At 35.6% G+C, this 17482-nt stretch overlaps 1 protein-coding gene across 1 annotated transcript; it reads left to right on the top strand.

Moving 5' to 3' along the window:
* Positions 1-3411: 3411 nt before the first annotated feature.
* On the top strand, positions 3412-11510 carry LOC125683646 (GLIPR1-like protein 1). Its single transcript, XM_048925019.2, has 8 exons — positions 3412-3547; positions 3779-3922; positions 4164-4308; positions 4567-4670; positions 4788-4903; positions 5004-5140; positions 8054-8269; positions 11345-11510. The coding sequence occupies exons 1-8, from the start codon at positions 3476-3478 to the stop codon at positions 11353-11355; spliced, it is 945 nt and encodes a 314-aa protein (XP_048780976.2). The 5' UTR covers positions 3412-3475; the 3' UTR covers positions 11356-11510.
* Positions 11511-17482: the final 5972 nt, after the last annotated feature.

The raw sequence follows: 17482 nt of genomic DNA, 5'->3' as shown, positions 1-17482 counted from the left end.
ATGCCCCCGAGATCGAAGATCGGGGGGGGGGGGGGGGGGGATATTGTTTTTGTCCTGTCTGTCATTCTGTAATTCTGTCTGAAACTTTAACCTTGCTAATAACTTTTGAACAGTAAGTGAGAGAGCTTTGATATTTCACATGAGTATTCCTTGTGACAAGACCTTTCCGTGGGTACTAAACTTTTTGACCTTGACATTTGACCTACTTTTAAAAAAATTGACATTGGTCATAACTTCTAAATAGTAAATATTAGAGCTTTCATATTGCACATGAGCATTTCTTGTAACAAGATCTTTCTACTGGTACCAATATATTTGTCCTTGTGACCTTGGCCATCTTCGGAATTGGCCATTATCGGGGGCATTTGTGTTTCACAAACACATCTTGTTAGAATACATTTTTACCATTTAGCTGTTTGTCTCCTATTTTACAAATTTAACCGTATTTTTACAGCCTTTCTTACTTTTGATTCCATGTTTATAATAAATCTCCACCTCGTGAATGTCCTATTTATACATTCATACACATAATACGAAGTACAGGTGGTTCCAAATTTAAGATCAGAAAACAGTGATTTTAAACAATTTACAGTAAGCATCAATTCAATTGCATCAAAAGCATTTCATAATATGACTAAATATTTAGTTCAAAACATAAATGTTGGAAAACTATAAAACTTTTACAAGATTTCTGTAAATTGAACGTTGACATCGGTATAGTGCGAGTAGCGCACGGAACTCTGGGTAGAGAATGCTTCAACGCCTCACGCCAGCATCCTTTTTGAAAAGCACTAACGCGCTTCATGAAGTAATTAAGCCGGCGTGAAGCGTCGCAATTCATAACCACATGTATTTTCTAAAATGAAATTTATCTCTTAAGTAGCTGTAAGTAAATACGTATGTGTTTTGCTAGAGCAAACGGTATCTTGACTTCACGTCCACAAATGGCAATCGACGTCTTCAGGTTGTATAATGATATAACAAAGGTGTATCACTACATGTAGTATTGTTGTAAAGATTGTAAAGGTTACACGCTGTTCGGGTTACACACTGTTCGGGTTACACGCTGTTTGGATTACACACTGTTCGGGTTACACAATGTTCGGGTTACACGCTGTTCGGGTTACACGCTGTTCGGATTACACGCTGTTCGGGTTACACACTGTTTGAATTACACACTGTTCGGGTTACACGCTGTTTGGATTACACACTGTTCGGGTTACACGCTGTTTGGATTACACGCTGTTCGGGTTACACGCTGTTTGGATTACACACTGGTGCTGTTTGACAGGCTTGTATACTGTACATGTATATCTAGACATGAGTCTGCAATGATTGTACATGTAAGTTAGTCTACTGTCCTCCTTTACGTGTATATTCAGTAAATGTACGAATCTCTTTGTATGCATTATGCCTCCACCTATATTTTGTGCTAATGAACATATATATGCATGTATCATTTATATAATTGTACCCTTGGTAATATTGTTTGTATAATTACAAAATCAAACGTATGTACCTCGTGTACCATTGTGAATGGTTTGAGCGAATAAATGAAATGAAATAAGAAAAACTGAATGAACAGCTTTTTACGCCCGTCTTGCTGCACGCACGCGCACTAAGGGTGGCTCTGTTTGATGTGATACAGCCAACAATCGGGCAACAGCAAAAACACAGGGTTGAAGTTGAAAATCAAAGGTCATGTTACATGTATTATTAAATTACAGTTCAATAAATTTTAAACTTTTCATTAACTTATAAAATTGAAAAGGATAAAAATACCACTGATTTGAAAATTCAAACATTTTACATCAAAGATGGGGAAAGGTGAAAATGACATAAAATTGATAAACATAATCCCCCTAAATGCAAAATGTATGTATTAAATACAATATGAGCTTAGTCATTCTAGAAAATAGGGAGAGGGGTAGGGTGTCTCCTAACTATTGAACCTATATCAATTCTAATTGCTTCCCTAGCTGATACTGAGGTTGTTCAAAGACTTCAATGTAAATAGATTAGAAGTACCTCACTTGCCTTCCTTGGTATATTAAAAAATATGGACATGGAAGTGTTTGAGAACAAACTTTCCTCCCAACTTTAAATTTTATACAGCCAACATGGTGCTGATATCAATTTTAATTGCCTCCCCAGTTGATACTAAGGTAAAAGATTCAGTTAGAATTATCCCGCTTGCCCCCCTTAGTATTAAAAGAAATGTGCATTAAATAACAGACATGCAGCCCAAGAAGGCATTTTATGTGCAGATTCATGGTTTCTTTTTTCTTTTTTTAAACGTAAAAGGTTTAATTCAAAACAAAGGTCAATATCCTAAATCAAATAGGGATTCTGTGCATGGATTCAATTCAACAGTTCAACCCTACATGTTCATTACCTTCATGCTTTTTGTATAATGGCCTTTAATACAAGTGGGAGTCAACCAGGCGGTCAACTAAACATTGTTTGTAATATCTATCGGTCTTTGCATGTACATGTAAATATATCTATCGTAAAAAAAAAATTTAAAAAAATGGTAGCGTGCCATGTGTCCGATTTTGCCAAAGGGACTTGTAGCATTGAAATAATATTCGTTTTCCCTGAGTACATACAGTTTCTTACCAGTCATTGAACAAAGTATAGGGACAGTCCAATTAAACTACTTTATGATAAGGCAGTAACATATGATACCGTCTGACAAAGTTTACATTGTCTAGAAGTTTGTTGTAGACAAAATATAGTAAAAGGCGTAAATATGAAATGTCGACTCCTAACCTGTAACTAACCATCAAGAATGAAATAAATTGTTACATAAATCACCGGTAATTAACTTAGAACACAAATGTAATAGTTATTATTCTTTAATATTATAAATCATGATGGTATATACTTTACAAATTCCAAGGGATCCGGACCCCCCCCCCCCCTCCCCTCGCCACTAGTTTCACATGAGCATGCATGTTTAATGATTAAAATAAATAATACTCATGAGAAGTTCCACGATGAAGTGTGGGGAAGCTGAATACATTTATTTGTTAGAGGCCGTGTTCGAAGAGATGACGTAATTACTTTCAACACTGGCTTTAAATAGCATCTTCACCTGTCGCCTCTTTGTACTTTATAAAGACAGCTGATCATACGTACATCATTGTCTCTGCAGATGCACTACACAATACGATATTTTCAAATATTTGCATTAACCGCTGTTGGTTTTCTGTTACAATAATATATAATCATTCTGACAACAAATTATCGAACATTTTAATAAGAGGTATTATCTGTAAATGTCAAATAAATTTTGACACGGCTAGCAAACATATTGCAAATCAAGTGCTACAAGTATATATATACACATGTATAAAGAAACTCTTAATTATTTCTATTGGAATACGATACAAAGGTGGCCATGCATTTCATCGCTGTTATCTTGGTTCTGTCATTTGGTGTGAGTGATACCAAGGGGTTAGCCGATCACAGGATGTCTTTTGCAATCAAGAATACTGAACAGTCAGGGGTTAATACGAGAATCTTGCGTGGTGTAGACCTCGAGGTAAAATGTCCAGATCATGTGCTGTAACTTCTGATAAAACTGTCAATATTCGATCTCATCTTAAACCAATGTACCATTATACTGTTACTTATGCATGTAGCTGTACTTAGTTACTATTTATGAATATGTCTGTTCATTGCTTAATCAAGGTATATGTTGTGCTTTTCAATTTAAACATTGTAAATGTTATAGGAAAAGGGACAAAACCTTGAAAACTCCTCTCACTTTCAGATATCCAATCCAAAGGGGAAAGTTATGGTCTCCAAGATCCTCCGCAAACGACGCCAGAGTACCACTGAAAAGGAAGAGTATCTGAATGCCCATAATGCAGCGCGGTCTCGCGTCAGTCCGACAGCTGGAAACATGAAGAAAATGGTAAATCATAGAAAAAAAACAAGCCAGAGTTCATATCAATTTATTCACACGAAAAAGAAAATCGTCGGTATTTTTTGTGTAACGCATTGTATTTACCAGTGATCAATACATTTCAATGATACATGTATTTTGTGTCTACTACCCTGGTTAAAATGTAAGTGAAATTTTGTAACTGGTTGCACTTTTTTGCACGTTCATACAAAATATTGTTTAGATTGAACAAAATATTTTCCCATGACAGAAATGGAGTAATGAATTGGCGCAAGTTGCACAAAATTACGCTAAGAAATGCATCTGGAAACACAATCCCTCCAGAACCTCTGAAACGAAGACTCTGACATCGCAATTCACATATGTTGGCGAGAATCTGTACGCAACGTCCGCCAGTAAGATTTACTAACTGCATGTATTGAACTTTCAATATGCAAGTATAGACATATACTATACCAAACCTTCACTAAGCGATTTTAATATATGTACCAAGATACCTTGGTAATTATTGCACCTTCAGTTGACGTCCTTTTTTAAATTCAATAATCATATTTTAATATAATTATTGATTTCTTCAAAACCTTAAAAGGCTAAATCTAATATCATAATATTAACATTAAAACTAATCTAATATTGAAACTCGATCTTGTAAGGTTCTGCAGATCCTAGCTCTGCTGTGGAGTCCTGGAACAGTGAAAAGACGGAGTATGATTACAGCACTTCCATCTGCTCCGGAGTGTGTGGACATTATACCCAGGTGGGTACACTTCAAAGTAGTCAATAAAAGATAATTTAGTTATAAAAGTAGCATATAATTCTGACACGATTTATCGATGTTCCTTAACCTGTGGTTAATATCAATATACAATTCAAGGTGGCCTGGGCAAGCTCTGAGTACGTTGGATGTGGTTCAAGCACTTGTCTGGCATTCACTGGCTTGTCCTCCTCTTTCAACGGTGGGACAATTGTTGTTTGCAATTATGGAGAAGGGTAAGTGGGATGGAACATCTCTCTCTCTCTCTCTCTCTCTCTCTCTCATCAATGTAATTGACTGAACATTTCAAATTGATTCTTTTTATATTTGATGTAGTGGAAATTACGCTGGCCAACCACCCTACATGTCCGGAACTCCGTGTACAACTTGTCCAAATGGATACTCATGTTCAAACAATCTCTGTATCGAAGATAGTGATGGTAACGATTCTGACACGAACACTGGTAAATCAGGTACACACTGGTGATTTAGAGATACTCTAATTTTAATATCTTTATTGAAAATATAACGATTGCTAATTGTTGCAGATCCACCACAAATATCCTGTCTACTTTGCTATCAACATCATTTATATTATATCTTTAGATTATAATCTATATGATTAACGCAACGGTACATTATTGTAACATTGCTTATACATGAACGTGTTCGAGAATTTAAAACAAACAAAACTGTAGTCAATTCAGTTCATGTGGATGATTGAGCCGACAGGTTTTTTTTTCTTTCTTGATAGTAGTATATGCTTACATAATTTAAAAGTATATCTTTAAATATATTTTTAGTAAATCTGTACAAATACAGCTTTCACAATATGTTCGTATAAAGTGATACGGAATCTAAACATGTATTCACAATCTTAATAACAATTCCCTAAATGTTAAAAGTGTTGTATATTTTAAGGTCATAGGATACCCAAGATTTTGGATGCAAATAAATGAAATAGGGTTTTGCTGTTCTTACGTGGGATTTTCTATTATTTAATCAAACAACAATGTATATCGGTCATTAATACATGGTATGCATTAACAAAAAAATTGTTTTTGAAGAATTTCATTTTTTGGATGTTTTTCTATTGAATTTTCAAGTACATTTTGGTGAATAATGCCAAAATAAAAGTGGTCTCATGGGAAAGTCTTGAGATACGTAAATTTGGATTTTGACAATATAAAAATTCTTTTACAAAATTCTATAACAATATTTTGGGAGTACCTTATGGTAGGAAATGCAAGAGTAATTGAAAATTACCGAACACATGAATTTCTTAGAAACACATCATGAAAGCATCAACTATGTTCAGGGTCACTATTTTCTTATCAATCTGCCATAATGAATGATTCACATATTTCAGATGACTTATCGAATTGTTGTAAAATGAGAGAAAGATACATATTCCAAACCATATAACAGCTTTACATAACTGGTGTTCTAATATCATCTTGTTACCATGCAAATTAAAAGCACAGTTGATTTAATTAGAAAAAAACACCCAACAATTTGGTGTTTTCAGCTTCAAATCATCTCTGAAGCTAAATGTGCTGTATTTTATCTAAGTCAGGGTAACTATGGTCGCTATGCCGCCTCCTAATTGTCAACTATGTTTAAACTCAATAAATGCTGTAGACAGTTTTATTTTGTATTCACGGTGCATACATATTTATAAATAAGTAAGGAAATATACATCTTTTAAACCGTAAGTAAAACCATTAGTATATAACTGATGTGTCTACAGAATTTCAAATACACATGCGTAAAAGTATTACTTAGACAGAGAAAACAGGAAGCAATTTATTGATGTTAACCAAAGCGTCATAATTTAATGAGATTCATTTTATCAAACAGCTTATTTCCCATGATAATGATAGTATTTGGAGTTGTTTCCATTTCATAAATCATGGGACACTTTTTCATTCCCAATCTTAACAACATCTTCGACTGCTTCAATAAAAAAAAATTAAGGTTCTTCAAATATGGAACTTAAGGTGATTATGGGCCGGCACGAGCCGGCCCATTCTATGAAATAAGAATTTGAGAAGCGTATGAGTTTCTGCGGGATGAGTGTGTATTTTTTTTTTTAAGTTGGATTACTGATTATCATGATACGTTTTCATTTTGTATGTAAAGTAATTCGGTGGTGTTTTTTAAGCATTTGTTTTTGTTTTGTTTTTTTTTGTTTTTGTTGTTTTTTGTGTGTAACACACAGGTCACGTGCGCTTATCTGCTGACCTATTTATAGAGGTGGCGTCATTTTTGTTTTGTTTTGAAAAATGCATAATTCCAAGGGTGCTAAAGAATGTTTTGATTATTGCATTATACTATTTTGTTAAATATTGTCACAGGTTGTGCCAATAAAATTTTCAATCTTGAATAAATCTGATTTATTTCATAGCGAAAGGTTATGATATTTGGATAACCCAAATTAAATGTCACAGTTTTAATATGGAAAGTGTGAAATTAAATTAATGCAGTATTCATGCAACAGTCATTGGTTGAATTATTTTGCACATTAGAAAATGTTTGCTTAATATATTCAAGTGATAAAAGCTCAATATTTTCCAATAATGAATATTGTAAATATTCATCAAACTTATAACATCCAAGGAGCAGAATAACCCATATCTATTATTTTTAGGTCATTCAGATGAGGCTTGTAAGCCATGGTCCTGTGTCACGATAGGCGTTAGCACGATAAAGAACCCTCACTGCTCAATTCGCCCGAAGGTGACGTCTCTATAAGAGTGAAAAATTCGAGAATGAGACGTAAAGCAGCATATAAACACATTATTCTGAGGTCACAATGGTTTAAGGTTAAGGTTCAGACTGCTCTTTAAAAAAGTCCACTGGAGAACCTTTGCCTACTGGACATACACGTAGTTCACAGATCTTTAAGGAGTAACAGATTACTGTTCATTTTGTATGTTAATGGGTCGAATTTGGACACTTGTCCAATCAATATGTTTACGAGACAGTTTTAGTTTATGGAAACAATGATACTCTCTTGGAAATTTGTTCGGCCCATAACTTTGGTGCGTGCACCAATGTTTCTTGTTAATAAAAGAATTGGCTCTTTCACAAAGTGTTCAATCTAAGGTTTGAGCAGAATGAGAAGTTAACTCGTTCCCCGTTAGGCGGAATTGTCTATGAGGCAAGATAGTTCGAACCAGGTTTAGTTCGTAAACAGTACGAAGTGTATTAGCCAATCTTAATTAATTGTGGACTATTTGATATGTATCAAATAATCTTGATTATAGTAAATACACTTGCGATCAAGTTGGTTTGGTGGGTTCACCTAAATGCACACGGATGTCATTAAATTTTACTAAAGAATAAATGCAATTAATATATATAATCTTAGAAATACCTTTCAGACGAGGATTGTTTTACCGGGGATGGTTCTGACTACCAGGGCACTGCCAGTACAACAGTGAGTGGTAAAACCTGCCTGAACTGGTCTGACGTCTACTCTTTCCTCCCCGGCAACAACTACTGTAGAAACTATTTCGCGGCCTACGGGTTCACGGAGCCAGTCTGTTACATGCAGACTGGGACCCACTACATTGAATCATGCGGGGTCCCAAAGTGTGGTGAGAATTAACTATAAGCACTATATATATGAGATTCTGTGGATAACACATGTAGCCTGTACATTTAAATTCAAGTCCGATAGATGAAGAATAATCGTAGTACTTAAATGTAGGAAAATGTTATATTTTGGAATTTCATATCCAATCTAAACAGTCATGTATATTATACAATTATTGACATATTTTAACGATCCGTACATGTACAGTGCTTTTGCTAACTGAGAAGTACAGTATTTACCGAGCCCGAAAAGCATATTCAATATTGCACTACGAGGATACCTAAAACATCGTAGTCAATAATTGTTTTCTCATAGGATTGGATAATTAAAAACATCGAAACGGACTACTATCTGAACCTATGAAACTACATGTGTATTACTGGTCGGCCATCGCCATCTTTCTTTACAGCTAGAGTGCAAGACCTAGTTTGGGACGCGAGTTTTCAAGGAATGAATACATTATTTTTTCGTTGGATGGAGGAATTCCACGAAAAAAAGACAGAAAACTGCATCATTGGGCGTAGCGCATGATGCAAATGTTTTCCGTCTCTTTTTTTTTTTTTCGTGGAATTCCTCCATCCAACAAAAAAAATAAATTCATTCCTTATCATTTAATATTTTAAATCATTGCGTTTATATGATGAAACATTATTAGATTTGATTTGAATTAACGAGTTATTCTTGGACTACATTCTATGTCATTCCGAGATGGGCGAAGTAGTTTGTTTAATACTCAACCTTTAAAAAAAACAACCTAAATCCGTTAGGCCTGATGGGGACTTCCACGAACTGTTGTTTACTGTTGAGCAAACGGGTTCCTTGTGGACTGAAGAATGCAGTTTTAAAAGGATGAGTTAGAGATAAGTCCTGCTGAGAGAAAATTGCAGGAATCTTGTTGAGTGGAACTGGAATTAAGTGCAAAGTTCGATGTCGGTACTCACGGAAAGCGTGGGAAACGTGCATAATCAAAATGTGGGATGCCAGGTAGGGTTCTCTTGAGGGTTATCACGGCTTCCAGGTGGACAAGTGAGTGTTACAGAGGGTTTTCCTAGTTTTATCAGTGAATTCCTAAGGCTGTTGTAACGTCGCACGGAAGCCTCGTTTCGGTGCCCACTCATAAACATATTTATAGTCCGAAATATCTGACGTTTTCCTAGCTTTTTTATGATTTTGATATTTACCGTGCCTGTCAGGATTATGGAAGAACATATTATGCCGGAGTTCGAAACCATAGTCGTTTTAAAGGGCTACGATATTGCAGTATCTCTGAGGCAGTGTGCGGTGTATCTGGTATTTGGGTTCGTGACATGAAGGAAGTTGTGGCAAGGTGCAAACTGGACTATTGTCATCCCCGGTTGAATACATTTAACTCTCAGCCCGGAATTGCAGAAGACACAGGCCTCTGAATTTCTATCAACAAGCCGTTATATGATTGATCAGAGTGATATATCTACCCCCTGTGGCAGAAGCAGACGTGTGTTGTTATATTGGGGGGTGGGGTGGGGGTCCTCAAATGGTCATGTTTATTTCATTTTGCATAATTAATCATTATTTACATTTAATATTTGCTTGTTTTCATTTAATAATTTATATAGATCGATAGAATTGTTAAAGGGAAAGGCAACCCTAACCACATAGTTGCTTTTATGAATAAAGTTTCACTTACTGATATCGTAATTGACAGTCTTTAACTACAAAAATTCTTGCTTAACAATTAAATTAATATTAATCTATCATGTATTTTAAATTACCCGCCGCTAAGAGAGTGGCCATCGAAGTTTAATTAATGACGTCACACCGTCTATTCCGGTTTATTTCATCAGCAGCACTGTAAACATGACAAGTCACGAACAGTTAAGTTTGGAGCCGTATAGATTTGAGCCCGTTCTTTCGCAAGAAGAAATTGAGAAAAGAAGACGTTCAGTCGAGTCGCAGACCAGGCAGACGGTACACGTTCTTCATACAAATGTCTCGAACCTCATCTTGTCATTACGCAAATGATGGATCCACAGTTTACGTAGTCTTTTCTTTTCAAATGACTTGGTTGAGTCGGGAATTTCGAAAAATAACCGTTTTTCACATCTCCCCTTCGCATTAGTGTAATTAACTGCTTGCCAGGAAGGCATCAACCTATTTATTCGTAAGATCTACCACATGCACATCTTTGATGATCTCGCAGGTGCTCGGGTTCAGCCCCCCTCCGAATAAGCTACATTAGTTGATTTCATTAATTTTTTGTTGAAAATATTTCTAATGCATGTCAACAACGTCTTGCATACCCATAAAGTCCAAAATAATTCAAAATAAGCCCATTAAAAAAAATACCCTAGGCCACTGGTTATTACATGTGTAAGTTCTGTTATAATAACCAGTGAGGGTATTTTTTTAAAGGAATTTTTGTAAAGCTTCTGAAGATGTAATGAAAGCGCTAAAGCTTTACGGAGGATTTCTGTGTTTTCTTTTCATATTTTCTAAATATTAGTATCCGATTACTGAGACTCTATTTCAATTTTGGATATATGTATATATATGCAATATTCAATAAATATATATATATATATATATATATCCAATAATAAAAGTCAAGAAACACAAAACTCGAATAACATTTCACTGTTAGCGCTTTCGGCTTTAATGCCTCTTCAGACAGTTATATATATATATATATATATATATATATATATATATATATGCATATTCAATAAATTCTTCATACAAATTTATTATGCAACAATAAAGTCGATAACTTATAATTCATGGCATGACTTTATATATGCATATATATATATATATATATATATATATATATATATATAATAAGATTCTAATACATGTACATTGTGTATGTATCTCACAAGTGGTCATCTCTAAAGCTTACAGAAGGTTGAAACTGACTATTCAGAACGACTTATAAGGGTGATCGGTGGGGAAATAACATATTTTGGATAAATTATTGGTTCTGTATAAAAAAAAACATTATAGAAAAAAAAGGGGGGGGGTATGTACATAAGATCTATACAATCTATCCACACTTCAGGTGCCTGTGTGTTAACTTAGCTTTTTTCTTTTGTTTTAGGAAAGAAGTAAATGACGAATGCATTAGCGATGACGACTACACGTAAATCTGGAAATTGACCGACCCTTCCTGTCAATAAAATATAAAGATTGGAACTGTCTATCTAACTTTCCGTATACATGGCATATACTTCTGTTTAATTGAAATAAAATTAAATGAAAATTGAAAACAGTCAATCTTTTAGATATGTCCGTATTTGCAAAAACCAAATGGTATCAATCTAAATAAATGCATATGTTTGTCTGGGTATCTGTTCAAAGAAATGGAGGAAACAAGTGCTTTGATGTCTTGTACTGCATTAGATGAAAATCATAGACGCGGTTGAACAATATCCCCTCCGCCGGTCGTCACAGAAACGTCACACTACGGAATCCCGATATTGCCATGCATCTCACAGAGACGTTACACTACGGAATCCCGATACCGTCATGCATCTCACAGAAACGTCACACTACGGAATGCATCTCACAGAAACGTTACTCTACGGAATCCCGATACCGTCATGCATCTCACAGAAACGTCACACTACGGAATGCATCTCACAGAGACGTTACTCTACGGAATACCGATACCGTCATGCATCTCACAGAAACGTTACACTACAGAATCCCGATACCGTCATGCATCTCACAGAAACGTTACACTACAGAATCCCGATACCGTCATGCATCTCACAGAAACGTCACACTACGGAATGCATCTCACAGAAACGTTACTCTACGGAATACCGATACCGTCATGCATCTCACAGAAACGTTACACTACGGAATCCCGATACCGTCATGCATCTCACAGAAACGTTACACTACAGAATCCCGATACCGTCATGCATCTCACAGAAACGTCACACTACGGAATGCATCTCACAGAAACGTTACTCTACGGAATACCGATACCGTCATGCATCTCACAGAAACGTTACACTACGGAATCCCGATACCGTCATGCATCTCACAGAAACGTTACACTACAGAATCCCGATACCGTCATGCATCTCACAGAAACGTCACACTACGGAATGCATCTCACAGAAACGTTACTCTACGGAATACCGATACCGTCATGCATCTCACAGAAACGTTACACTACGGAATCCCGATACCGTCATGCATCTCACAGAAACGTTACACTACGGAATCCCGATACCGTCATGCATTCCATCATATCATCGCCGTGACAGTACAATGGAGATAACATGGCGATGATGAATTACGACGCATCATCGCGGCGATAATTCATTGGAATGCACGACAGAAACAGGATTCCATAATTTATAACACTCCATCAATGATCAGCGTTCTGATACTGTTAAATTCACGGAGTGTGGATTGACTTTCCTGGATTATCTGATACCAGATTCTGTCTATCTGAAATTGTTGATTTTGAATTCTACCATGGGTATTGCAAAGATCAAAGGGATGCCATGGTCATCATTCTACGATATATACCTTCATACGTGTTAACTGATTATGAGAAAATTGATACACATCTCGTTTGCACTTTGAGTTTTGCTAATGCAACAATAAAGTCGATGACTTATAATTCAATTTTATAATCATAGAAATGTTGTAAAACAAATTCATAAAAGACTGAAGAACATTTGTCATTCAGCATTTAAACCAATGAATCGTCTGAATTTCGAAAGCGATACACATGTAAACATGGCGATGTATGCACAGATCGACACGGTTAAAATTCTTGAATTTTATTCATAGCAATTGATATAATCCTTTAACATCAAACTAAATACTTGAATTTTTTTTTGTTTTTGAAAATAAATTTAGAATACCGCTATCATCTCATCTTTTTCTTCAGCAAAAAACTATGTAGGCCGTTTCGGAAACTACCATGACGTCAAAGTGACCTAATTCGTAGTTATATGTGAAAACGATCGGCTGTATGTTTCTGAGCCGTAGTAGAACAGAAATAAAGTTCTTGTGTTCGTATATGTTACAGAATAACCTCCTTGTCTCGAAATGTTGTTTGAAATCAACATTTCTCAACCTCGGAGGTTAATAATTATCCTACAACATACACGAAAACCCAATCACTATCTCTTAAAGGCATAGGGTCTATCTTTTATCTCAAAAATGGTAACAAGGTGCTATTTTGACGTTGTAGCTCTTTATAAAATGTTTGTCTGGAGGACAATATATGAAACTGGTACCCCGCTGATTGGTGGCTACTCACAAACACAAGAGATGCGAAGTCAACAGGGTACCAGTTTAGGCAAATGAGCACAGGGAATTATTTTGTAATTACTATATCGTATCCAATGTGTTTGTGAACATTCTGAAGAACGTTTAGTGATTTTGTAGTTATGATCTTTAATTTCGCCATCTTTTTGGAACATGCAAAAGTTTACCAATATCTTAGACACTATGCAAAGAATAGAATCTTTCTCAATTCTGCAATTTAGATATGCATGTCACTTCAGGCCTAGTTGTACAAACGCTTGTTTACTTACTGATTTATATGTAAGGATTAATCAAATTATAGCTATCACTCTTTTTATACGCCCATCTTAAGACGGGACGTATTATGGTATGGCGTTCATGTCCGTCCGTCTGTCCGTCTGTTAGCTTTTTCGTGTCCGACCCGTAACTTAAATACTACAAGGCCTAGAATCATCAAACTTTGTCTGTAGATACATCTTGGGTAGAAGGTGTGTCGCACATTAAAACCAGGTCACTGTGACTTTTCATTAAGAAGATATCCGTCTGTCCGTCCGTCTGTTAGCCTTTTCGTGTCCGACCCGTAACTTAAATACTACAAGGCCTAGAATCATCAAACTTTGTCTGTAGATACATCTTGGGTAGAAGGTGTGTCGCACATTAAAACCAGGTCACTGTGACTTTTCATTAAGAAGATATGGCCATATATGGCAAAACCTTGTCCGGCTCATAACTTGAAAACTATTAGACCTAGAATCACCAAAATTAGTCAACTAATGCATCTTAGTTAGAAGGTGTGTCGCATCCTACTTTAAGATCACTGTGACATTTAATTAAGGTGATATAAAAAAAAATGTTTTAATGGGTACAGTCTATACTGTTAACAATATGTGACGGGCGTATCATGTGCCGTGGCGGTGCACTTTATTTTGTTGTTGGTAAAATATACTTTGTAATGATAACTACTCATTTACCAATCTGATTAAAACCAGATCCTCGATCCGCTCCTCTTTCTTCATCTTGTCGCTACGAGGATCTGATTTTAATCAGATTTCTCATTTACATTATTCATATCACAGGCACCTGAAGTGTGGATAGCTTGTATAGATCTTAGGTACATACCCTCCTTCTAGAAAGAAATTATTTTTATACAGAAACAACGATTTATCCAAAATATGCTGTTTTCCCACCGATCACCCTCATAAGTCGTTCTGAATAGTCAGTTTCTACCCTCTGTAAGCTTTAGAGATGACCACTTGTGAGTTACTAATATATGTACATATAAAAATGATCTGACAAAACATGCCAAAACGCAAAATTATGTAAAAATACTTTAGCACAAAAGTCATCTAATCACTGTTGTCATATTTGCCATCATCATCGGATGTAAATATTGTAAAGAAAATGCACGCTGAATTAAGATCTGACCTAAACAATGAAACCTTTAATGCCCAAAATCAATCTGTGTCCAACTTTGAGCATTGTCTATCTCCATCAGTCTTGAAAAATTCAAAATGTGCCACAGTCTGTTACTCTTCAATAAACACACAATATACACATTTCTGTAGTAAATATTTTGGAAATATAAACACTTATAACACATATAATCCTAGTAATTATTTTTACAAAATCGAAAGTGCACTATGTCAGAAAGCTTTCATATACATGTAAACTTCTCTGGCCTAATGGTTTTTGAGAAGAAAATTTATAAAGATTTTCTTTATATATTTGTATGTAAAACTTTGATCCCCTAATGCCCCCCCCCCCTCCCCCCACTCCCTTCATGATTTTAACAAACTTGAATCTCTGCACTATGTCAGGAAGCTTTCATGTAAATGTTAATTAACTTTCATGGCTCCGTGATTCTTTAGAAGAATTTTAATGATTTTCCCTATATACTTATATGTAAAACTTTGATCTCCAATTGTGGCCACACCCTACTGCTGGGGCTCCATGATATTAACAAACTTGAATCTGCACTATGTCAGGAAGCTTTCATGTAAATGTAAACTTTTCTGGCCAAGTGGTTCTTGAGATTTTCCCTATATAATTGTAACACTTTTATCCCCCATTGTGCCCCATCCTACCACTAGGGGCCATGATCTTAACACATCTGAATCTGCACTATGTAAAGCTTTTATGTAGATGTAAACTTTTCTGGCCCAGCGGTTCTTGAGATTTTATATTTGTATGTAAAACTTTGATCCCCTATTGTGGCCCCATCCTACCCCCGGGGGCCATGATTTGAACAAAATTGAATCTGCACTATGTCAGGAAACTTTCATATAAATTTGCACTTTCATATCCCAGTGGTTCTTGAGATGATTTTCTCTCTATATTTGTATGTAAAACTTTGATCACCTAGTGTGACCCCATCCTACGCCCGGGGGTCATGATTTTAACAAACTTGAACTTGCACTACATCAGGAAGCTTTCATATAAATTTCACCTCTTCTGGCCCAGTGGTTCTTGAGAAGATTTTTAAATATTTTTCCAATATATTTGTATGTAAAACTTTGATCCCCTAATGCTGCCCCACCCTAACCCCGGGGGTCATGATTTTAACAAACTTGATTCTCAACTATAACAGGAAGCTTTCATGTAAAATTCAAGCTCTTCTGGCCCAATGGTTCTTGAGAGACTTTTAAATGACACAACCCTATTTTTGTGATTATCTCCCCTTTATAGGGGGCATGGCCCTTCATTTGAACAAACTTGAAAGCCCTTCACCCAAAGATGCGTTGTGTCAAGTTTGGTTGAAATTGGCTCAGTGGTTCTGGAGAAGAAGATAAAATTGTGGAAAGTTTACGACAACTATGCTGCCGCCGCCGACAAATTTTTATCAGAAAAGCTTATTTGAGCCTTTGGCTCAGGTGAGCTAAAAAGTTGGCAGACAGATGATAGACAACAGGCGATCAGAAAATTTAGCTCAGGTGAACTAACAAGAGGCCCACAGGCCTTATCGGTCACCTGAATACTAGTGCAAAGGTATCACTACTTCCATGGGCTATGAAATCTAGAAAAAATTTCCTGTTCTGAATATCTAAGCTAAATTCTAATGTTCAGCAATAGTATAAAACAATGATGTGTTCTTAAAACTTCACTGCCCTCAAAAGTGCATACACTGATGAAAGGCTTTAAATAATAGGTGTATTAACATTAAAACATCAAAACATATGACTAATTTGGACTCATCCTTAAGTCATAACCCTGGGTTTTGATTGAAATTCATCATTTTTTATATATCCTTTTCTGCTATTCCCAAGTATGCATTTAGATTTTATACAGTATCAGCAAACTTACACAAAAATACTATATATACAAAGTTTGGCCCCACCCTGGGGTAAAAACCCTTACTCTGGGGAAAATCAAATTTACAATTTTGGTAAAAGACTACCTGCTCTATCTATTTAGTTTCAATATAGTATAAATAGCACTAAAGAAGATGTTATTCAAGTGTTTTACACATAACTACTATATAACAAGTTTGGCCCTGCCTTCAGGTCAGAACCCCTACCCCAGGGATCATGAAATTTACAATTTTGGTAGAGGCCTCCTCCTCTACATCACTATGCATTTAGTTTTTCTTACATGTGTGTGGTCATTGAGAAGATTTTTGAAAATTTGTCATTTTTGGGCAGTTTTTGCCCTGTCCCATAGACCCCAGGAATCCTGAAATTTACAATTTATGTTGAACTTCCCTTTGTTCCAAATATGTTTCATACCAAATTTGAAAAGAATTGGAATAATAGTTATCAAGAAGTTAAAAATGTTTATTGTTCACACATTTAATAACTGACCATTTTGGCCCCATCCTGATACCAAAACCCCTACCCCTGGGATTATCAAAGTTACAATTTTGGTAAAGGACTACCTGTTCTTCCTAAATATCTATTTATTTTCAATTTAGTATCAATAGCATTAAAGATGTTATTTAAGTGTTTTCCACATAAACACTATGTAA

This window comes from Ostrea edulis, chromosome 6 (genome assembly GCF_947568905.1).
Source record: "Ostrea edulis chromosome 6, xbOstEdul1.1, whole genome shotgun sequence".
Lineage (NCBI taxonomy): Eukaryota > Metazoa > Mollusca > Bivalvia > Ostreida > Ostreidae > Ostrea > Ostrea edulis.
The sequence above is the reverse complement of the archived record's forward strand: the minus strand, read 5'-3'. Positions and strand labels throughout refer to the sequence as shown.

Excerpts from the sequence above, each read along its gene's own strand:
- LOC125683646 (XM_048925019.2), top strand. The coding sequence starts at position 3,476 with ATGTCTTTTGCAATCAAGAATACTGAACAGTCAGGGGTTAATACGAGA. Across the intron at positions 3,923-4,163 it reads CTGGAAACATGAAGAAAATG|AAATGGAGTAATGAATTGGC; the intron begins GTAAATCATAGA and ends TTCCCATGACAG. Across the intron at positions 4,671-4,787 it reads TGTGTGGACATTATACCCAG|GTGGCCTGGGCAAGCTCTGA; the intron begins GTGGGTACACTT and ends ATACAATTCAAG.